This window comes from Gadus morhua, chromosome 20 (genome assembly GCF_902167405.1).
Source record: "Gadus morhua chromosome 20, gadMor3.0, whole genome shotgun sequence".
NCBI classification, from domain to species: domain Eukaryota; kingdom Metazoa; phylum Chordata; class Actinopteri; order Gadiformes; family Gadidae; genus Gadus; species Gadus morhua.
This window is the reverse complement of record NC_044067.1, coordinates 9,814,159-9,838,522: the sequence shown is the minus strand read 5'-3', so window position 1 is coordinate 9,838,522 and position 24,364 is coordinate 9,814,159. Positions and strand designations below refer to the sequence as shown.

The following is a 24,364-nucleotide window of genomic DNA, read 5'->3' as shown; positions in this document are numbered from 1 at the left end:
GCATCAGAGAGAAACTTCAAGTGAGTGTGTTGGAGTGTTTGCATGGAAGTATCTGTGTTAGAATGTGTGTGTGTATATCTGTGTGTATGTCTTAGCGGTGTGTGCCTCATAGTGTGTGTGTGTGTGTGCATAGAGAGTGTGGACAGACTGCATAAATGTAGAAAAACAGAAATAAAAACATTTTACATTCAGCCGGTGTAGCGTGGCCCCTCGGTCTTACATGATCACATTACGCAACTTGATTTGGAATCACTTTGGAGGCAGACGGCGTCCAAACGTTTATTATACATTACGATTCTGGAAACTTTGAACATCGGTGCCAAATTGCTCCAGCCTGCTTCTGTTCTGCTGCCGAGACCCGACCATAGCGGCGACAAGCGAAGCCGGGGTTAAAACAGGGAGTACGCGCCATCCGTCGCGCTTCCTGTGTCTGCACACTGCCAACGTCCCCTGACCCTCCAACCCCCCCCCCCCCCCCCCCCCCCCCCCCATCCCCATCTTCTCCTCCTCCCTCCTCCCCAGAAGACAAAGCGGACGAGCTGGAAAAAAATTGAAATGGGCTAGGGGAGTGGAGTATGTAGACAGCATTAACACAGGCCTTGTTCCATGAACACCTCCCGCTTTCTCTCTCTCTCTCTGTCTCCCTTTCTCCCTCTCTCTCTGTCTCCCTCTGTCCCTGTCTCTGTCTCTCTCTCTCTCTCTCTCTCTCTCTCTCTGTCTCTCTGTCTCTCTGTCTCTCTCTCTCTCTCTCTCTCTCTCTCTCTCTCTCTCTCTCTCTCTCTCTCTCTCTCTCTCTCTCTCTCTCTCTCTGTCTCTCTCTCTCTCTCTCTCCCCTGTGATCTAGGGCTTTGTGCATGGAGAAGATAAACGGTTTGGAGCTGCGTGGGTTGTACTCCCTCCGGAAACCCCAAACAATGCCAAGATGCCGACAGTGTGTGTGTGTGTGTGTGTGTGTGTGTGTGTGTGTGTGTGTGTGTGTGTGTGTGTGTGTGTGGGGGGGGCTCTGGGGTAAGGTTTGTGGTGCTGAGAGGTGGGAGGAGGAGAAAGACAGCGAGAGCGAGGGTGGTTGTGGTGGTGGTGGTCAGGGGGGGGTGGTGGTGGTAGTGATGGTGTTGGTGGTGTTGGTGGTGTTGGCGGTGGTGGTGTTGGTGGTAGGCGGTGTTCAGGAGATGCGCAGATGCCTGTGGACCTCAGAGACCTTTCAGAGGAAATGGAATGGAGGTGCCCCCCCGGGTGGGGCTGGCATCGACCAGAGCGACCCATCCCCCTCGATACAGTTTGCCATTTTCCCACCCCGGCCCGCTGAGACCCCCCCCAACCCCCCCCCCCCCCCCCCCCCTCCCACCCCGTCTCCCCTTCCAATCAATGGCTGCCGTTTTGGCTGGCAGATCTCCACTGGCTCGCGGAGAACACGGCCGAGGTAATAAATGCTATCAGCCCCAAACATGATTAGCCTGAAATGGTGACGGCTCTGCCCCAGTGGACCGCTTTACACAATCGCCGCTCGGCTCCGCCTGTGAGTGTGTGTTTGTGTGTGTGTGTGCGTGTGAGTTGTGTGGGCTTGCACCAACATGCGTGCGTTTTGGCGGGGGTCTTTTTTTTTTTTTTCGTTTTTCCTTTTCTTTTAACGGAGGGGGAAGGATGTCATTCGTCCTCGGAGCGACTTTAAGGGGCTCTGGCGACTCCCCGGTGTGCCTCTTGCCAAGATCAACGTTATTGCAGACCTGAAATCAGGAATTGATTTCTGAGGCCGCAGGCCCAAATCCACCCCTCCCACCGGAGCCCCGCAGCCTCTGGTGGTGTCTGCAATTTCAAATATCAAGGTTTACCCGGTAACCCAGCTCCACTGAGCAGCGCCAATACCCAGCCCCCCCACCCCCCCCGCGCTCGCTATCTCTCTCTCTGCTCCCACCGACGTACTTTTGCCTCATTAATATACATCTATGTACTTTTTCCTCACCATCTGTCTGACACTGAAAGTGTGTCAACACATAGGCTTATACGAAAAATAAATGTGTGCATGCGTAAACCGTTCGCTTTTTTTTGTTTTTTTATACACATTCCGCATAGAGTAAGATTATGATAATTGGTGTAGCTACGAAGCATACATACACTCCACACTCAGATCAACATTATTTTAATCCCCCCGCAATCTATTCCACTCATCGAATCGCGTACGAAACAAGAACACAAAAAGAGGTTTGAATTGGGGACACAGAGAGAGTGAGGTACTGAACAGAGGACAGAGGGCAAAAGAGAGATGAAGGGCAAAGTGAAAGTGAGAAATGTAAGTCAAGAACAGTCAAGATATTATTAGACTATCGCGAGCGGTAGAGCCGCACATTGACTCTCTAGGCAGTTCTGCACATTATAGGCTATAGTTCCACTACTGTCCTCAATTTGCTGTTTGTGTGTCTGGGGATGAGCTCCACTGTGTGGTATAATGGCCACATCTTTGGTTCAGTTTCCCCCCTAACATTTTTTGAAGGAGTGGCACTTTTGCAAATTACCAAGAGAACAAAAAAGTATATTGTTCTGAAAACAACACAAAAGCTATTATTCAGTCTTTATCTTTATCGAGCAGAGAGAAATGTTGAGTCTCCCAGTGTGCAAGCGTGTTTTCTTCTAAAATGTAGGAGTCAAGTTCGAATTTGACCCGGACAAATTTAAATGTTAAATGTTTCAAAAGTTTCGCTAGTTATGTATTTGTGGATTTTGCAGGAATGTCACTTCACCGTACTTTGCTGTGCACGTTCAAAAGAGACACCTCTTGTAAGTGGTTCTGGTTCATCAGGCATGAATATTAAAACATTTCAATGAATGGACATTAAAACATTGATAATGAATTCCCCTTACATCTCGTAGGGCAGGCGCTTAAAACCACCAGGACAACTGGTATTGAGATTCTTTGTTTTATTCAAAAGCATCATTTCCATTTCATTGAATCGATCTGACACAATGACATTCCTCAAGTGCAATGCATAAGCAATACATACACATATACTCCTTGGTTATACGATGGGATATCACATCACAAGGATGCAATGATATATCGTTTCAAATAAAACACTGTATAACAAGAGAACGGTTGATCCTCCGATTGGCACATGCTGATGCATTTCTTATCGTATGGCTGGGGGTGTTATTGGAGCAGAAAGAGAGCGAAAGCCTTCCGACGGTGCAGAAGACACCATCCACCACCCACACCGTTTTATCTCCCTCGATTCAGGAAACACACTTAATCCTGTTCAGCATCATAACCACACACACACACACATACACACACACACACACACACATACACACGCACACACACACACACACACACGCGCACACACACACACACATGCACACGCACACACACACACACACACACACACGTCAAAATATCGTCAAACACACAAACCGATTCACATATGCATACGTTTGTGCACACATATGCTAATCTCGCGCCTCTCCTCTTCTGATGTGACCAACGACAAGACAAGCGCAGCCGAGCAAGGCATTCAGACAATGCTAACGAGAGCGCTTCCCGCCCCTGTTAGAAGCTAGCTCTTGATCTAAGGAATGCTGGCGAGCCACCAGTAGCGCCACCACAAGCCAAACACAACCACACAGCAGCAGACAGACAGGGAGAGCATCCATCGCTATTATTAACACGGTTGCTAAGCAGACATTTGCTCTCAATGTCTTTCGATGGAGCGAGCGGCTTCACTTCCTGTGGCGACGCCTCTATAGCGACTGCTGGTCTTCAAGACATAGTCGCCTAGAGAAGACACACACTGTGGCTCCAGACCATTACCTACGCTGAAAGAACATCCAGGCAGTAATAGCCACTCATTAGTTGTATAAAAGTAATCAGACGCTGAATACATTCACACAACTATATAATAGCACTCTCAATGTACTTAGCCACTATAATGAGGATTCTTGCTATATATATTATCAGCCTTATACTAATACTATTTATGATACCCAATATCACCCATATGGTTGACTGGACATGGAGGAGGACATCTGTCGGGGCAGGTGTAAATAAATCCCATTCCTTGTACGCCACATATTCAAGTCTGAACAGCCAGAACTCTGGGCACAGGAGTTGAGTCAGGCGAGATTTCTGGCAGATTTATCTGGCTTTGGTGGAGGATAGAGATGGAACGGGGAGGAAGGCGAGGAAGGAATAAGAGAGGAGAAGAGAGAGGGAAGGGAGGGGTAACAGTTAGAAGTGCCACAGCTATTTTAAGTGGTGTGAAACTTTGTGAAAAATAGCAGATGCAATGCCTCCTCGCTGCATATTCAAGCACACTTCTCCATACATTTTTTTTTCCCCCGTAGAAAAGTTCTGACATCTACTTGACTGTTTGAATTTGTCTCTCTCTCTCTCTCCTTTCTTTTTTTAACAGGAAAGGGGAAGCAGTCACTTTGTACACGCCACAAAACTTGGGGGCAATTCTTTTTCCCCCGCTGATGTATTTATCAGTGATGCACGTCTCTGAACTTGACAGAGTGTTAGGCCTACTTGAACGCGCACTATCGCGGGCAGACAGCAAGCGGATGTCGCACATCAGAAACGTTCATTTGATGGGCTCACACAACGAGAGGCTCCACTCTGTACGTCGACATACCACCAATGGACAAAACAACGTATGGCAGGCAGTCGCACACAGACAGACGCACGCACACGCACACACACACAGATTAATACATACACAAGCACACACAAACACACACACACTTATACATACATACGCACGCACACAGACACACAAACACGCACGTACAAACATTCCGCGATGTATGCCTTTACACTGGCAAAGAGACCCTAGGGCACGTTGGGGACCAATAGGTGGCGGCACGTTGCCATGGAAACAGAGACGACCGATAAGCCGTGCCCGGGTGCGTTAAAGCGCTTTCCCAACCACATTTCTGTTTATGGAAACGCCACAGGATCAGCCAGCAGTCAGTGATCAACTAGCGAACAGCTCCTCCTGCTGAACAGAGCTCATTGTGTGAGAGGAGATGATATCTCAAGCTGTCTCGCGTGTCCACACTTTTAGAAGAGCAGGAATAAAGTCCAATTTAGACCAGCTCTCTCGTCACTCTGACACGTGTCTCTCGACACGATACATCCTGGTCCACTTGCGTCTATGTGCTTAGGGTTTTTGCCATTTCTATATTAACGAGGCAAAGCATGACAAGTTATTGTCAATTATGCAAATGTTAAAAATAGGCAGGTGGAAAAAAAGTCTGTCATAATGACTTTTCGGTCAAATCAGTGTAAACCTTGCAATCAGTCAAATATCAAAGATGAGGCTGGATTACAAAGAGAGGGTTGCAATTAAATCGCTAACCTTGAAGATTACTGATTCGTTCTGTTTGGCGACATAAAGTGTTTGCAGGTGTGTTTTTGGATCTAAAACGGTGTCGATCATGAGACGTCAAGAGGGGGAAGTTGCATTACCGGCGACGCTAGCAGGCCGGAAAAAAGATTTTCCGGCCATGGCTCAATCAGCATTTTGTTACCTCATTTGGTGATTGTAACTTAACGGGTATCTATTTACCTGAAAATCGCATCGGTTATTTTTCAATCAAAATGTTTTACGAAAGGTTGCAATTCATTTAGAACAAATATCATAAAAAAACGTTACATCTCAGTTATTGTTTTTTTCATAGATAGAGAACACACTTAAGATTATTAATGCAATCAATTAACCTCTTAATCAAAATTAATAATTGCAATCAGAATATCGGTGAAAAGTATTGCAATGCTAATCTTTTTCATAATCGTTTAACCCTAAACAGAGCAGAGTCTGTTCATAAGCACAAGCTGGGCGGTATTTTCAATCCGCAGCAAGGATTTCATTGGAGTGACACTGAAATGTGGCCACCGCAGACATAACTGTGATTATGTGAAGAGGCCAGCAAAATATCTACATTTACACTTTGGTATGTGTCATAGGGGCGAGGTAACAAGAATTTAAATGTTAACTTATTCTATGTAAACGTGTCTACATATTCTGTCTGTCAAAAAATTAAGTCATTCAAGTCATGTTTCTATAATGAAATAGACTCAGAGATGAAATTCGTTCAATATTAAAACATTTTTCACATTTTGTGAGAATAAAATGCGAGTCTCAAGTGGCTTTACCCTTTGATAAAAGGCACAGAATGATGAGCAGGAATGGAAAAGTGACAAGTACCCATTCAGTCCTGCACTTGATGATTGTAGAGTCCTTTGGTGTGATTACTAATTATTAAACCTGCACTATGTCACTTTTTCACACCAGCCAACACTTTTGTTCAAAATGATTTGAAATGACGGTATAATATTAATAAAAATCCCATCCACTGCTCCCCCTTGGTTATTAAAATGGTACCAGTTGATCACATTACTTTTGGCCATTATTCCAGAGGCGGATAGATTAAATGGATTTAAATGTATTCTTTAAATGTTCATCATTCAAATACTTTTTATCGTCCAAAGTGGCTACAGTGAAGAGGTTCTAAAATATAGAGATGAGATTGCATTGTTTTCATTGTCAAATCCCCCCCCCCCAAAAGACTTCAAGCTGACGGTATCACGGTAACCTATAAGCAGCAGTCAGGCGTTTGATTTGAATGTGTTTATTGTTATCCATGTTACAGTACTAAAGTAAAGGACATAGAAATACATTTATCATGTACATATCAGTTCCATATCCCCAGATCACATCCACTCCCCTAGTCAACTAATGACAATAGAAATGCTTTAACTAGGCAATAGTTTTTAATTTGAAACATAATTTTTAGCAGAAAGAGCACAATGAAAATCGACAATCAAAACTGGTTCCTTCTGCTTTGAGTGAAGCTACATTGTTATTCTATTACATTTATACATTGTGTGTACAATATATGATATGTGTAATTGCACTTTTGACCAGGGGTTTCTACAAGGTAGGGGACACTGAGGAATTACATTTACACCTAAGTAAATGTAAACAAGCATTGTTTACATTTGTCCACAATGCATTTTTATTTGTTTAGCTAAACCACAAATGCACAAGGAATACAGATGAGTATGTATGCTGATGCGAGACAAATAGCACTAACATATGAGAAGATAAATGGTGTCTCCCCAAATTGTCAACTTGCCAGGTTGAACGCTTACCCTGACGAAACGAGTTGTTGAGGAGAAGGTCATGATAAACACAAGATACCATTGTAAACATAAATAGCGCCATTATTTTGTCAGGTATGGTTAGGTTGGTTCGCCAAAGACAAGTGATTGTTCTCTATTTAGAAAACACCTTAGGCGGGTGAGAGAATACAAGACAAGTCTTTAGTTAAAGAACTACAGAGTGGTTGTTACCTTTTGTCAACCTCTGGATGAAAACGGACAGTAAAGTCCGTCTAACAAATAGTGGTATGGTAGCGCACACCGCGGTCAACAAAGACATTCCTGTCCTGTTTTTCTTCCACAGTAAACCAACCAAACACCAACCTCACATTGTCTGGTCAATACTTTAAATCACAATGCGACACAGAGACGGTTTATTTGCCTCCCCTCTAAACAGAGGGGAGGGAATAAATACATTGACAAACACCTGTGGTGACCCACAATGATCGCAGTGTGCCATTACGCAATGACAACAATAATAACAATCAGAACAACAAAGCGCGCTGCTTCCCGATATTCTTTATGGATGGACTGGTCAAGCAACCGCCTCGACCGCAACACAAAAACAGTGGCGTTTTGCTTGGAGTCGATATGACGATATAACCCTTAATAAAAAAAGAAAAGAAAAAAAGAACGCATGCACTTCATCCATGGGGGAGGGGGGCTCTCAGAAGAAGGAGGTGTCGGAGGAGAGGGCCCCGGCCAGTCTGAAGTCCTCCCTCAAGAGCACACAGAACAGACGCTGGGGCAGGGCCTTGGAGTACGGCGCCGGCCGCGGGACGCACGTCCGCAGAAGGATCTCGCGCCCCGCGGGGGGCGGGAAGTCGGGCACGTTGAGGCCGCCGCCCATCGGCTTCCTGTCATCGGCCCCGCCCCCTGGACGGACCAGGTCGTCGTCCATGGGTGCCAGTAGGGCTGCCTGGGTTGGGGGGGGGGGGGGGCAGAGACATTTTAAACTAATTTTATGGGCCATGCACAGATGCATAAAACCAAGAGATTTGCCAACGCCGAGGTCTACGGGTGTTCGTTAAAGCCTCCTGAATCGTTGGTACGCTGCACACATAAAGCAAAGGGGTCCACCGGGTCCGTCTGTTGTAAATGGCCAAAGCAAACCCAGGCAATAAAACATAATCCTTCATTGATTTCATCGATCGTGTTCATAAAGAGGAGGGGGAAATGAAGGTAAAAGACGGATTTGCCAGGTTTAAGACTAATGAGACATGGACTGCACGGAAAGGTTGACAATTCGATACGGGGAGACGTGCTGGCACACCATGCGTACGCCACTAGCCTGAGTCATACCAGACAGCTGGGGTACAGAGCGGTGACATTCGTACCTACAACAGAGTGAGGCATGGTTAAAACATACTTTTTTTTAAGGGTGGATAACATGGCACCAGTTAAACGGGAGCTGACTCAGGTTTGTACCTGCAGTGTTATTTATTACAAATGAATAACAAAAGATAAATCTTTGAAACAAAGCTTGAATCTATGATGGGGCCAGGATTGGTGTTATGGCGGGGGTTTTGATACAAAACCCAATGTAGTGAAAGATGTTGTGCCAGCAGGTATTCTCTGGATCAATGGAAATACAACTGCACCGAGATAAACATGGAAAAAGGAGCCCTAGCTTAGGGACAAAATAGCCCTGCCAGTGTAAATGATGGTCCTCCACTCACAACCCAAAACCTCCCTCCGGTTCCACATCCCTTCACCACTGTGAAGACCTACACACCGGAATCCCCAAGGATTGTTATCCGATTGCTTCAATAATGGCTGAACTGGTTAGCCATTTGGGACAGTGGTTAAAGCAGTTATTAAAGGTTCAGGAAGGAGAACTAGCACTACTGTACTACAAACCTATTGCTACAAAGCTAATGCTACAAGACTAGTGATCGGTGGTAAGGACAACAAATATACTAGCGTTTGCTATGAAGGATGGAACGTCCCGCTAAAGCTAGGCTACGGTGAAGCTCTGTCATACAAACCTCCATGTCACCCAGAAAGCCCTGATCCCCCACGCACCAAGGGTCCAACGAGAGAAAACGAGAGCAACAAAGAGCAGAGGGGTTAGCTTGAGAGGGATCAACCATTCTGGAGAAGGACAATCCTTCCTGGGACAGGGTAAAATGGTGCTTTGGGTGTAGCTGATGGTGGGTGGAGGTCAGCTCGGTGAATGGTTGGTCAAATTAAGGAAGGCGCAAGGGAACACCGCTGGTTTCCATTGTGCTCTCAGAGTCCAGCTCGTCTGAAAGGGACTATTCCTTGCACCATACAATGACACAGAGGGTGGCCAACAGGGACTGCGGCAGTCTCTAGCAATTTGCTCACAGGGATTCGGCTTGTGGAGTTGCCCATATGGACATGTCCGTGAACAGATTGGCAGCCGGTATACTTTCTGCAAACACTCATGCCTGAACTGGTTCGCTATTTCCTATATTTGGTAGGGATTGAGAACATGGATATGTTAACATGATGTCGTGCCAAAAAGGCTTCCTAATACTCATTTCAATGAAACTGGGTCACCCGGGGAGAAGGCCCTAGCTGCATTATGCTGGGCGTTCTCTAATCCTAGGATCCCACCGCTCTGTGACTCGAGATCCTATCATCATCACTAATTTACAATGGATGTCCCATTAGAAACAGGCTGAATGTTAAAGGATCTTTAAGTAACCGATAGGCCGAAACCATGTTGGTTTCTAGGATTTATATTATTTTCAGGTAGCAGCACCATCCTTCCAAACACTACAGCTCTGCTCCAACTTAGGTCAATGCCGGGCTACAGAAAGCTGCACTCAATAAGACCGGCATCTCAGGGTTTGTGTTTGATGCAGAGCACTTTGGCTCCAGCCTTGCATATTCTTGGAGTGGAGGATCGGCCTCACAGATTTAAAAATGAATACAATATATGTACCACACATTAATCTGGTGTTGAACTTTGATACGAATAATTTTGTACTAAAGCTGTGTTTGCGAAATTGAAACATGCTTGTTATTGTTTATCGTAATGTTATGTAAGACGCAATGAGCCAGTGTGGACTTTTGCGCTGTGCCAATCATCTACACTAGATATTAGTGCCAATTATAGTATCTAGTCTTTGGTTGAGACTTCTGACCTGACTACAAACCTCAAGTCACAATCATTATGCAGACATTCTCTGTTGGCTTCGTACCCAAAGCAGCTCCGGAGCCCTTCCTTTCTGCGGCAGACTGCTGCTCGTATTTGAAGTACACTACAAGCTTCGCACTTGAGTCTGTGTGCGCGCATAATCCATTGGGAGGGGTTTCAGTTCCTAAGAGTGAGTGTATTAGTACAGAAATGGCCAGTGTATTTTCCCAGAGGAGGGGGCGGGAGGGAGTTGGTCTAGTTGCTAATGGTTACCTCATCACTGGTGAAGTCAGTCAGCTTGACATGGGTGATAGGCAAGCAGCATTAGGAGAGAAAAAACGACACAAACACAAAACACATGTAACACAATGGAGGTAGACCAACCCCAGGAACCAACCGCACACAAAAACATCTCCACCACAGTAAGAAAATAGAAATAGTGACAGTAGGAAAAGGGAAATAATTGAGGACCAGTTATAAAACTGACCGACGCCGTTTCGTTGACGTGAAACACGTTGAAAATACTAATGAGCGTGCAATCGAGCCATGCCAAAGACTAGCAAGGGTCCAGAAGAGAGGGAAGGAGCGAAGCCACCGCACAGAGTTTTTCGTGTCTACTGTCCAAGCAATCTCACAGCTCAGGTTTGAGGCGGAGCCCATGCCGTCAAATCCACAGTCTGTCTGTCTGTCTGTCTGTCTGTCTGTCTTGTGTCTTTCTACTGGCAGAAACTCACCTTTATGCTGTGTGCTCATTTCACCTGATTTCCATATGCTGGGGATAATTGCTAGCTTTCTATTTAGAGTGTGGCAACGCACAGGCTATAATTTAATGCTCAGACATCTCACGCCGGAGAAAAGAAGCAAAGGGGTAGAAAAGTGATAGTGGAGGTGGAGAGGAAGAGAGATGGAGCGAGAAATAAGGAGAGAGAGCGAGAGATAGAGTGAGAGAGAGGGAGAGTGTAAGAAAAGGGAGGGTTCTCTTCTCACACCATTGTTTTAACTGCGCGGCGCATGCACGCACACACACACGCACACACACACGCACGCACACACAAAGAGGCAACGGCGCAGCAGAAGGTGTGGAGCCAAACATTCACTCCAAGATTTTTCTTCTTGCATTTCTTCGCGAAAACAAGAAGCGTGGCGAGGATCTGAAGCTGCAGGCGCCTCATTCATTAGTTGATGAACTATCGGATACAAAGTTACACCAGAAAGTAAAACTATATACTGTATATATATATATATATATATATATATATATATATATATATACATATTTATATAAATGAAAACTCATCCTTTCAATTGTGCAGAAGACCAGCTCCTCCGGAGACACACATTATCCCAGTTCATGCTGGTTTCACCAGTTTGGACGGATGTGCATGAGGTGTTTATTCCACACAAGGCATGGCGGGAGCGGTGGAGGTTATTCTCAGACAGCTTGATTTACATAACCAATAACACATGCTGGGCGTCCAGGCGCCAGGTGTGGACGAGGCTGGGGGGAGGGGGGGGGGGGGGGTGGCTGTTGTTGTGTTGTCTTTGCTGTCATTTCAAATCAGGGTATATCAGGCACGTTGAAGCACATGCGCGCGCACACACTCCCCTCGCACTGTTGCACGTACACGCACGCAAGCACACACAAATACGCACGCATACACCTGTTCCCCGACCCTTCTGCTGATTGTAACAGAATGGCGGAGGGGGGTAGATAGGAAAAAAATGGCTTTGCTTGTGTTTTTTCTTGTAGTGTAGCCTCTTGAGCAAAGTCCTGCTCAGGAATAAAAATGTTTTTTTTTTTTTTTTTAGTTACGGTAAACTCAGCAATGTGAGGCTACGTCGTGACAGTTGCTGCGGCAACGACCCATCCTAACTGCTGACGACACAGCAAACCGCTGAGTCCGACCCTAACAAAGTGAAGCCTCCCAAACCAACTGCCGACTGCAGTTTGCTTTTTCACCAGCCAGTCTCTAAATGGCAAAGGTCAAAGGTCTTCAATCGAATGGATCCCGTCTGGGGGGACTGTGAGACGATGGGCCGTTCTGTGTCAAGGTTTAGCTCTCAATGTGTTCAGAATTGCTTTATCGCTGTGCGTGTGTCTGTGTGTGCATCTGTGTGTGCGTGTGTGTCATCCATCCCAGCATTCATGGTAAGGGAGGGAGAAGTTACTGTAAGGGATGTGTCCAATTAATCAACTAAATGTTGCTGTGCTTGCTAGTCGGCCCCAAAAGTACTCCTACAATAGTACTCGGCTAAACGTTTGGGTTTTTGGTGATATACACAATTGAAATGATTGCCTTGTCAACCCTAATCAAATATTTATAGAACATTTGTTAGTCCTACAAACAGTATTAATGCGTCATTATGCTGGACCATATTCGCTATGTGGTATCTGGACATTTAACAAAACGTTAACATCAAACCGAATCAGATTTTGTCAAAGAATAAAAGATTAAGCATTTCAAACTGCTCTTATGATACACGCAACATTTTTGTAAGACCAGGATTAGCCTCTTAGATTGCAATGTGCTCAATTTCATCTGATTTCTACGTATATCTTTATCCTTCCAGTGGAAGGAACACCCCTTCTGATTATTTGCCTGTTCTGGATGGCAGGTACCCTGTTCAGTGTGAACCTCCTTTGGGTGCCAGGGGAAGGGGTGTGTGTGTAGGAGATGCGGGTGCGTTCGGGGGTATATCGCTATACGTGCCTAGGGAAGGTGGGCAGTGTGTGTGTGTGTGTGTGTGTGTGTGTGTGTGTGTGTGTGTGTGTGTGTGTGTGTGTGTGTGTGTGTGTGTGTGTGTGTGACACAGAGGGGATCTCTTTACCCTCTGAGAGCTGACAAACAGCTTGTGGATGATGCTGCCAGCCGGCCCGCGTCCAGCACCCAACACCGCCACCTCGGGCTCCTCCAGCAAGGAGATGACGAACCTGAGCAGGACGTAAGACAGACAGACAGACAGACAGACAGACAGACAGACAGACAGACAGACAGGCAGAGTGAGGGATGGAGGGAGAGGAATGGGAGATCGTGAGAGAGGAGAGATACAGAGAGTGACAAATGAGAAAGAGAGAGACAGACAGACAGAGATGGGGGGGAGAGAGAGAGAGAGAGATACACATAGACATGAGCGAGAGACAGAGATAGATAGAAAAAGGGGGGAGTGAGAGACGGAGAAGGGGAGAGAGAGCGAGAGAGCAGGTAAGAGATATATAGAGAAGGACAGGAGATGGAAAAAGGAGAGAGAGCATAAAACATAGGTATGAGAAAAGTAAGAATTTGGAGACGAGAGAAAGTGGAATATGACAAAGGAGAGAGACAGAAGGATGGCAGAAAATAATAAAAGAAGTACAGAGGTGATAAAACAGAGGGGAGAGAGGAAAGGAGGAATCAAAGTACAGAGAAGGTTCAGCGCAATTAGGAGGATGTTGTCAGAATCTGTGCCAAAAAAAACAACCTGATTTAACAAATTTCTAGTACTGCGAATCAATCGATGACATTTGATCGCTCTTGCCTTTTCCACAATCTGCCCATTTGTGTAAAACAGGAGGATTCCTGACGAACACCCACACAGTGCTCTACCAATAAAAACAAATCACTGCAAGAGCAACCAAAACACCGCAACAGCACTTACCTTTACAAGTTGAGCCTGCCTCGTCCAAATTCCCAGTGTTTTGTTTGTTTCTCTCCTTCTTTTACTTAGCCAGTATTATCCTATCCCAATTCCATCCATCCATCTCACTATATTAGCAAGTATGGGAATCTGCAAATGTGGCAGATTATACCCAATATCCGTCAATGTCCAGGAGTGGGTAAGTAACGCTTAGCATCTTAAATTGCAGGGGGGGGGGGGGGGGGGATGAGTTCTGGGACGTAGCCGGGACTCAGGGCTCTCTACTGACACAGCAGCTTATCCAGGACAAGTGCTCTGGAGACGGGGAGAGAGGACGTCGCTCCGGGCCTGCCCTGGGTGTCCTCTTAATGAGTCCTAATGCTGTGTGTGTGTGTGTGTGTGTGTGTGTGTGTGTGTGTGTGTGTGTGTGTGTGTGTGTGTGTGTGTGTGTGTTTATACGCATGTGTGTGTTTAAGTGTGTGCGGGTGTTCCGTCCTGTTCTACGGAACATAAAAGGTATTTGTGTGTGTGTGTGTGTGTGTGTATTTGTGTGTGTGTGTGTGTGTGTGTATGTGTGTGTGTGTGGGTGTGTGTTGATGAATGTGTGTGCATACATGTGTGTGTGTTTGTGTCTGTGTGTGTGTATGTCAATGCATTTGTGTGCATACATGCGTGTGTGTGTGTGTGTGTGTGTGTGTGCGTGTGTGTGTGTGCGTGTGTCTACCAGAGATGCAGACATTGTTCATGTGCACGTGTGTGTAGGTTCTGGGACTGATCCGTACACTGTGTTTGAGTGCGTGTCATCTAAGTGTCGGTCATGATATCAATCTTATTTTCTCTTGAAATTAATCGAATGGAAATGTATGAAAAAAGTAGCAGGGTAATAACAAATTCTGGTCCGCTCATAACTGAGAACTTCAGGTTAAAGAGATTTAAATCTTAGAGTTATGACACTTTTAAAAACACCATTGCACACGGCAAGAAGACAAATTGTAATGTTGGTTTAAGACTTCTCCTAAAATCTGAAGAAGGCCGAATATTGTCAGCCTCTGTCTAAATTGGAAAACACAATGCAAATATTTGGAACATGCCTTGGGTTTTGAATACATTTGGTATACGTATGCACACGTTCACACACAGACACACACGCACACACTTTCTTTGTTATTAAAGAAGGCTGACATCGGCTCCATGGCTCATGGTGACACTGGCCTCCTGTTATATGGGACTTTAATACTTTTAATAAAAACACAATGCTGGTTTTAACAGAGGCTGGAGGTGGTGAAGGGCGGGAGCCATACACCATTACCCTTCACGCCCACCCACCCACCCACATCGCCACTCGCTTCGGCCGACATATATTAGAGCTCCCCCAGGAAAAGAGAGCGAGAAGTGAGAGAGAGAGCACGAGAGCAAGAGAGCGAGAGAGAGAGAGAGAGAGAGAGAGAGAGAGAGAGAGCAGAGAGAGAGAGAGAGAGAGAGAGAGAGAGAGAGAGAGAGAGCAAGAGAGAGAGAGAGAGAGAGAGAGAGAGAGAGAGAGAGAGAGAGAGAGCAAGAGAGAGCAAGAGAGAGAGAGAGAGAGAGAGAGAGAGAGAGAGAGAGAGAGAGAGAGAGAGAGAGAGAGAGAGAGAGAGAGCAAGAGAGAGCAAGAGAGATAGAGAGAGAGCAAGAGAGCAAGAGAGAGAGAGAGAGTTGGAGAAAGAGAGAGGATCAGGCGCTGGTGGTGAAATGAAAAAGCAGCTTGTGATATTAATAAAGGGAGAGAAAGAGGGAGAGAGATAGAGAGAGAGGCAAAAGACATGGAGGAGTTTGGATGGAGTTTATGCTTTAGTGCTGGGTTAAGACCAGTTCAGATAGTGGATCTCCAAACCACAAAAACCTGCAGAACCACAGAACGGACTCAGAACCCTACAAAGGGTCAGCTTGTAAAACCAGCAAAGTTTGGGACTATTTCGATTTGCCCGGACAATGAACCACACCAAGTTGGGTGTGTTGGCTGTGCAACAATGAAGTGCGGCATACAACATTTCAACTGGCACTCTGAGGAACCAGTTTGGCTACAGCCATGTTGGCATTAAATACAGCCGAGAACAGACCTTCAGAAGCATTTAAAATAGAATCGCTCTCATGAAATTAGATTAAGCGTTTCAAATGGCTCTTGCATTCCCACAATATTGGTTCCGCCCATGTTTGGCCTCTTCCATTGCAATGTGTTCATTTTGAACAGATTTCTAGGTATTTCGCTTATTATAGATTGGTCTACAGAACCCCGGGGGCTCGGGAGTTGTGATGCACACCAAGAGCTTTGGCTGCAGACTTCTCTGTTTGTTTGCTTCGGCTGGGCTCAGATCGGATGAGCGGCAGCCAGACATCAATACACATACCACACAGAGTATAGCTGTGGCTGCACCACATGTCCTTTATACCTGGTGGACAATACCTAAGGATGTTCTCACTGCTACGTGGAGGGCATCAAACACCAACTGATGGATGGATGGATGGATGGATGGATGGATGGATGGATGGATGGATGGATGGATGGATGGATGGATGGATGGATGGATGGATGGATGGATGGATGGATGGATGGATGGATGGATGGATGGATGGATGGATGGATGGGGGTGGTTGGAGGGGTGTGTGCGTGCATGCGTGGGACACTCACTTCTCCAGATCTTCGGAATCCTCTCCTGCCTCAGCTTTGCCTATGCCAAACTTTGCCTTGAGGGAGCGGGCCCGGGCAATGACGGTCTCCACCGCCACCAGCTGACTGATGACTTCCTGACAGCAGGGGAGAGCCGCGAGGAAGAGACACGGTGTTCAAGGGCATTGGACGTTCATCCCCCTCAACATTGAAGGAAGGAACACCATAGACCAGGGTACGCCCGTTCAGAGGGTTTGCTCGGCCATTAAGGTAACCCGGGTACTGATGTTAGGTCAGTTGAGAAATTGACAGATGTGCCAAATCCAACAATAACGTTTGACGAGATTGATACGTAATGCCCCAGCTGTTCTTGACTTATTATTGTGTTGTGTTGATTAGCATCCTCGTTTTGATTGGCAGCATTGAAGACACTGATGACTGACAAGACATTTGAGGATGTTGACATGCACAGCTCACTCATAGTTTTTGAACTGCCCGTCAATCGATTTCTCTGAAAGATGTTTCCGCTCCGAAAGTGAGTTGTACTGTGTGCCATTGTAGGTCAATACTGTGTAAAGACCCAACATGCATCTTGTTTACGTGTTTGTGCGTATTTCCGGATGAGTGCGCCAAAGCACTCGGAATATCTTATTTGGATCTGATAAACTAGGTGCTGGGAAGCGGGAATTGCTCCGGGGAGAAACAGTGGCAGGAAACAGCGCTTTAGCCTTGTTGACATTAGGGTTGGGCAATATGCATTTTCATACACAGCTGTAAACATTGAGGTTTGCGGTCCAGCCGTTTTGTTCAATTACGCGAGAGCGCCCTCTTACAAGTCCCTGTCATCATGTGCTGTGGCGCGCTCTTCTGCCACAGGGTGGGACCAATCGTCTGCAAATCAGTTTTTTTCCCCATTCTTGTTTCATACATTATAAACCCATTAACAAATCCAGTATAAGGCTACTAGGCATGTTTGATTAATAGACTAGGGATGAATTATGACCTTCATAAACGTGCCATTCGTAGCGTTGTCTAAGTGGGTTAGGCTAGGCATACAAGCCGAAAGGAATCGTTAAATCAGCGATATATCTGGCGATCGGATGCCTCAAACGGGGGGGGGGGCTTTGAAGCAGTTCTACCAGGAGATGGAGCGACGACGCTGCCAGTCAGCTTGAGAACAGCATTAGCATCGTGTTTCATTATTCTGCTCCATACTCTGCATGAAGGCCGATTTAGTTTGAGACCTTACATTTTACCTTACTCATTTGTGCTCATCTCACATGCAGTTTAAGGTCTTGGAGGGAAAAAAAAGTAATCAGCATACCAGCACTTTAAACTTCTGCTTTCATCAATATTTATATATCCTAAGCTTCGCTCACATATCGACCTTAAAGCCATAAAGGACGGCTTATTTGGGGGGAAACAGGGTTTTGGATCGGGCACTCAACTTTTTACACAACCGTGATATACTGCTCTATCGGGAAATCCCCCATCCCTTGTGGACAAAAACCTGGAGTAAGCAGGTTCCAAATGGGTTTGTAGCGTGCATGTAAACGCACTGTTCGTCTGATAATTTGCATCCATCTATTGGCTAAAAGGCACTGACTCGGGATTGAGGCCAACGATAACATAGGGTGATAGATAGAAACATAACAGGGATAGAACAGACAGAAGAGATTGGACTGACTTCGAGCTTCTTGTGGTCGGGGTTGGGGTGTCGTAGCTGCTTGCTGGCATGAGAAGTGGCCTGCTGGACAGCTTTCTTCACTGAAGGGATGTCCTCCAGGGACTCTGAAGGAGGGGAAGAACCCTAAATGAGATAACATCATAACAGAGGACGGAGATAGAAACACAGAGAAACACAGAGAAAGGCTTCCGGCCTGGTTGGCCTTCTAAATATTCCTATGTAGGCAATTGGCCTTCATGGTCTTCCTCTTAGCATTAAACTTTCATAGGTTCTCCGTCCCTGGTGCTTAAATTGTGCTGCTCACTTACCTCAAGATGTGAGGTATTAGAATAAAAGAGCCCTTCTAGCATTTCCAACCAACCCCATCCTTCTCCAAGGCTAACGCCCTTAACCCCCACACAAACACACACACACACACACACACACACACACACACACACACCCACTCCCCCCCCCACACCACTCCCCCCCCCACACCCAGCCACCCCAACCATCCCCTTTTCTCCCCCCACACACTCACTAACCTCCCAACACCCACACCTTGAAACACACACAAAAACACAGACTTGTAAACACACACATCTTTAAACACACACACAAACACTGTTAAACACACACACACACACGCTCAGACACACACTTTTAAACACACACACACACACACACACACACACACACACCCTCCTCCTTGAGCTTGAGCACAGCAGCATGCAGGATGCATGGCAGGAGATGCCGGGTCAGGTCAGCTGGTTTTTGGACTGACAGGTAGTGCAGGACCTGAGAGAGAGAGAGAGAGAGAGAGAGAGAGAGAGAGAGAGAGAGAGAGAGAGAGAGAGAGAGAGCGAGAGAGAGAGAGCGAGAGGGAGAGAGGGCGAGAAAGAGAGAGACGGGCGAGAGAGAGGGGCGAGAGGCGAGAGAGAGAGAGAGAGAGAGGGGCGAGAGAGAGGGGCGAGAGGCGAGAGAGAGAGAGAGAGAGAGAGAGATTGAATGTTGGACCTAAGCTTTACTTGTATTTTTCTCCCTGCTTCAATTCTACGACCCTTTGGCTCCCCCCCCTCCTCCCTCCCACCCTCCCTCCCAACCTCCTCCCTCCCACCGACGATGATGATTGCAGAAGCTGTCATGGACCCCAGCGCGGTGCTTGACATTTCTAAAAGCCGTTATTCTTTTGAGTAAGTGGCTCGCTCGCACACTTTTGCCTTCCCCCCCCCCCCCCCAAAAAAAACCTTTTAAGTTCCGCTCGCCGCACGCTGCAGCCCCAACGCCACCAGGCTGGCCGTAGCGGAGGACTGGGCTGCATCCTAATGCACCGCCTCGCACCTCCGAAAACCCACCGCCAGGGTCATGTGTTCGCACCGGACGTGTAGGAGCAGATGGGCGGGGGCGCGGGCGGGGGCGGGGGGGTGATGAGGAGGAGGATTTGGGAGGGGAGGGGGGGACGTGGTTCTACTGTCCCCCTGATCACAGCCAAAGGCTGCTCTATTCGAGAGGTGCCAAGAGGAGCCCGTAGGAACACGGACGGCGAGCCTCCTCTCTCCAGTGGGGATCTGGAAGGCAGTCAGCGGCAAGAGCCCTCCGACCGCAAACCAGCCCTCAACGCCGGGCACAGATAATCTAAACCAGCAGGATACACAGAAATCAGTATGGATCTCTGTATACATTTTGGTATGTATCTATATTTATATAGAATTAAACCAATATATTATTGTTAATCAATAAATATACTTTATGAACATATATATATATATATATATATATAATTATCAATAAATACATAAATATGAAATGATATATATATTTATATATATAATTATATAGGCCTACTTATATAATAAGCGCAGTTCTGCCACCTATTCAGAGGGCAGCTTATTAGAGCAAGGAGAGGAGGGAGGTCAGTCCACCAAAGAGGGACAGAGGGGGGGTGGAGGCGGGCTTGTGAACGCGAAAAATAAAAGGGGAAAATATTCAAACCAGCAAATTAATTCCGAGCTAAATCCTGCACCTGGAGTTTCCCCCCAAAGAGCAGCGGTAGCGTCGCCGGTTGGCAGACAGCTGAAGGACAAGCCAGAGCCGAGCCAACCGAGGGGTGGCTGCTGACTTTCAAGGCTGGCCAAGGTCCCCCTGAACTCTGGGTAAACTCTCCAAGAGTGGAGGAGGAGGGGGGGGGGGGGGGCAGTATTGTAAGGGGGAGGGGGGTTAGCGGGGACCCTTGTCACGGACATCTTGTGTTCTGACCCACTTAGGAGCGGGCTCGGCTTTGCTGGGAGAGGCTGGGAAGAAAAAAAAAAAGGGAAAAAAGTATCTGGGCCGAGCAGGCAGATTGCGACGGCACCTGGAACGGTGGGACCGTATCAGCACTTTCACGGTCGTACTTTGAACCGAGCGCGCGCATATGGCTGCTTTGCACGGCGCCGGGCTGGAAGCCTGCGCCGCCACTCCGCAGAGCTTTGTTCCACCTTCCTTTTTAAACCCTGCCTTTTTCCAAGCAGGATAAATACAAGGGACTGAATAAGAAGTGAACCGAAAAAGAGGGGCAGTGCTTAATGCCACTTTGAAACAGCGGCTTTGAAGGAGAGAGGGCCCGTGCTGCCAGCGCTGCAGGGGAGCCCGAACGGACACTGTTTAAAAGGTAAAGCCTTTCCCTGGCTTCTCCCCATGTGGAACGCGGCCATATTTTCTAAAACGGGCTGGTGAACAATTTCAGCCGGTACGTGGTGGTGAGCACAACAGGCACAACAACATATACACAACAACTTATAAAGCGTTGCCCTCCTTAGATGAAATGCATGCATTATACAGCCAACAAAAACTCAAGGCTTCCCGCAGTGTCTATCACACTTTTTCCCAACTATTTCTGGAAGGTTCACAGGCCTAAAGGTCACTCTTTTCCCCAGTAAAACATGGGGAGCACTGACGGAATACTAAATGGCCCTCACCTGAGCCCTAGATGAAGCCACTGCCTGCAAGAAAGTAATTGTAATACCCGCAGGATCAGAAGGAGAAAAAAACGCAATGACAGCGCAGTTCGGTCTTTAATACTACGCAGTGATCGGACGCTGGGAAACAGAGCACCAAGTCGTCCCAACTTCCAGATCTTGTGACGTCATGGACTAGGCTTTCAAATGAGGATGTGTTATTTTAAAGCGTATCGGCATTCATAACACACCCACAAAAGACTTTATACAGCTCATTAAGTCAGCTTTTTAGCTGACATTGAGACACTTTTGAAATGTTCCTGGCAGAGTAGAGTAGTTTTGTAGTGGACACATCCTCTGTGATAAATATGTTTCGGTTATTTCACTTTTTAGACCCTGTTGTCCATCACTTTAAACGGGGACGGATTCTCCTGTAATAAAAGGCTACATTGGCCAGTTCAACAGAGAGAGAGCAGGATGAATCAATTTAATGACATTGTAATGTAAAACCATGGAATGGTTCTTCTCCTAGCCATTGGCTAGAAGAAAAACAACACTTTTGAGGCAGACATTGAAACACATTGTTGCTCCTGGCTTTTTCATGCTCCGTCAATGAGAAAGACAAAACAGAACTACAGGGCTTGGCCTTCCTTTAAAGAAGATGTGCAGGCTGGCACACCTGGTTAATTCATGTGGAGAAAAACAGGGGGAAACGTTGCACAGTGACAAGCTGTCACTGTAAAAGTAGAAAGAAAAAAGATGTTGCACATTATCTTTCCCCCCCACACCTTCATCATCCATGACCCGGGGGCCAAGCCAGCCCACACCTTGCTCTAAAGGCAGGAGATCTGGTGGAAGCCCTACCTTCTCGGCCTCTTTGGTGTCGTCAAACAGCCGCTTCTGGCGGCGCGCGGGCACCGACCTGGCCGTGTCCCAGGCCTCGGCCCACATGTTCCCCGGGATCTTCATCCTGGCACTCAGCTCGCCCCGGAGCACGGGGGCGCCCGCCTCGTCCACCACCTCCTCCTCCACGTAGTCCCGGGGAGAGTACCAGCGCACAAAGTCCTCCAGAGAGCAGCCCGGGTTGGCGGCCTGCGGACACCGGGGGGGGGGGGGGAGCAACGTGTGGGTGTGAATAATCAAATAGGAAACCGTGTTTGCCTGCGAAGCGGCAAACGCCACGCCCCTGAGTCCTTCATAAGCGACTGAGCTGCAGGTGCTGGTTCACAACAATGATAGAGATGCAAATTGTACATGCAAAACAGTAACTGTTGGGACGACACAAGCTCAAAATAACCTCGGGGTGATTTTGCAATGACGGTAATGTAGAAAGACAGCCAGCTGTAGTTACAGAAAAGTGACGCCATCACCTGGAAAAGCTAGAGTTGAAGTTAAACAAGTCTTCTTCCCTTAAAACAAAGCGTGTTCTCAGCAGCCATGCCTCCCCCCTGGACTACATGGCGGTATATTTCTTTTCTTTCACCCCAGGCATTGCATACAAGGTTAGTTGCAGAACAATGAGCGAGCGTTAGCCTAATGACAGAGGGTGAGTGGGTCTTGTCGTCCATGAGCGACTCACGGTTCCGCTAGTCTACCGTGTAATGTTAAGCACAATCATTGAGCCTCGTGGTGTCACAGTACCTTACGGCACAAGCATTTTATTCTCTGTGACCCTTCGATTTAAAGAAACGGTCGACGGGGCACAAGAACCACCGTACAGTGAAAAGGTTTCAGTGGCTTTGTAATGCAGGAGTTGACAATATGGAGCGCCCCACCCCCTAAACCCTTTACTCCATGGCTGGCCGTGCTAACTGTGGCACAGGGTGCAGCCATTCTATGCTCCAGCAATTTCAATGCACAGTGGACACCGCAGGGCATTGTGGGGCCTGGCAGCCCGTTTGGAAAGCATTCGGACACATTCAATTGTTCACACACTGCACTCTTGGGCAGCAGCGCCTGCCTAGCATACTGGAACAGGGCGGGTAACGATGCTCTTCGGTTGCTTTAACGATTCAATGTGAACGTTGTCTCTAAGTGCCGATTTTGTTTAACTCTCGAATTGTTGTGAGTTAATATCAGTTAGGAGGTGACCAAAACAATATGCATTTCAAAGGCTACGCATAGATGGTTCTGCTTGTCCAATATGAATAAAATGAAATTAATGAGTTTGTGTACGTGTGTGTACGTGTGTGTGTGTGTGTGTGTGTGTGTGTGTGTGTGTGTGTGTGTGTGTGTGTGTGTGTGTGTGTGTGTACACGCGCGCGTCCGTGTGTGTGCGTGCATGTGAAATGAAGGGAGCTTGGGGAGAAAATCATTGGTTTTTGGTACACTGTTTTAAGCCATGTCACAGCGCAAGCTCTACCAACACGCCCTCCTTCTTCCACAGCTATATGTCCTCCGTCCCCTCAGCATACAGGCAGGGAGACCGCCAGTCCCTGTCCCCAGCATAGCGGCAGAGAGACCGCCGGTCCCTCCGTTCAGCATAGCGGCAGAGAGACCACCAGACCTTCCCCTCAGCATAGCGGCAGAGAGACCGGCCGTCCCTCCGTCCAGCATACAGGCAGAGAGACCATCATCACCCCCCCTCAGCACAGAGGCAGAGAGACCTCCCGCCCCTGGGAGACATCCACTCTTTCCTAGGCACTGTCCGTCTCATAACACAGAGAAGCGGAGCTGGCCGATACACATCAAGGCTGACAGGTCCATTAAAAATAAGGCAGGCCAGCCCCTGCTCCCCCCCCCCCCCCCCCCCGAGTCTGCCTCTCAAATTATTCCCAGTTCGATCAGGGCCACATCCAACCTCGAAATGAGATAAGGCAAAAGAAAACACACACACACATACACCCCAGTGCAACATAGATGTTATTCTACTCACTCCTTTGACAAGTGAGCCGGTGTGTGTGTGTGTGTGTGTGTGTGTGTGTGTGTGTGTGTGTGTGTGTGTGTGTGTGTCTCTCTCTCCCCAGGTACTATCAGGGCCGTCTCCCAGTCCCAAAGCAAGTCCAAAAGTCTAGCTTTTGATTGTGTGTGTGTGTGTGTGTGTGTGTGTGTGTGTGTGTGTGTGTTTGTGTGTGTTTGTCTGTCCGCCTTCATTCAACAATCACAGCCTGACACATTGAGCTCATAACTGCACAGAAAAAAGCAGGTGGCTGCAAGTGTGTATGGATGTCAATAATGATCTTTATGTGTGTGTGTGTGTGTGTGTGTGTTTTTGTGTGTGCGTTTGTATGTGTGTGTG

The 24,364-nt window shown here is 47.2% G+C and overlaps 1 protein-coding gene across 2 annotated transcripts in view; it reads right to left on the bottom strand.

The window, feature by feature from the left end:
- Nucleotides 1–6,608: 6,608 nt before the first annotated feature.
- The window catches only part of rab3gap1 (RAB3 GTPase activating protein subunit 1), a 47,440-nt gene continuing 29,684 nt past the window's right edge, over nt 6,609–24,364 (bottom strand). The window contains exons 20-26 of one of the 2 annotated variants that reach the window (XM_030342602.1): nt 21,991–22,218; nt 18,892–18,988; nt 18,212–18,315; nt 16,546–16,661; nt 13,095–13,197; nt 10,539–10,562; nt 8,084–9,165 (exon numbers count right to left, since the gene is read on the bottom strand). In XM_030342602.1, the coding sequence (XP_030198462.1) occupies nt 9,076–9,165; nt 10,539–10,562; nt 13,095–13,197; nt 16,546–16,661; nt 18,212–18,315; nt 18,892–18,988; nt 21,991–22,218 (762 nt within the window). In that variant the 3' untranslated portion in view covers nt 8,084–9,075. The other variant, XM_030342601.1, reaches the window with a different exon arrangement.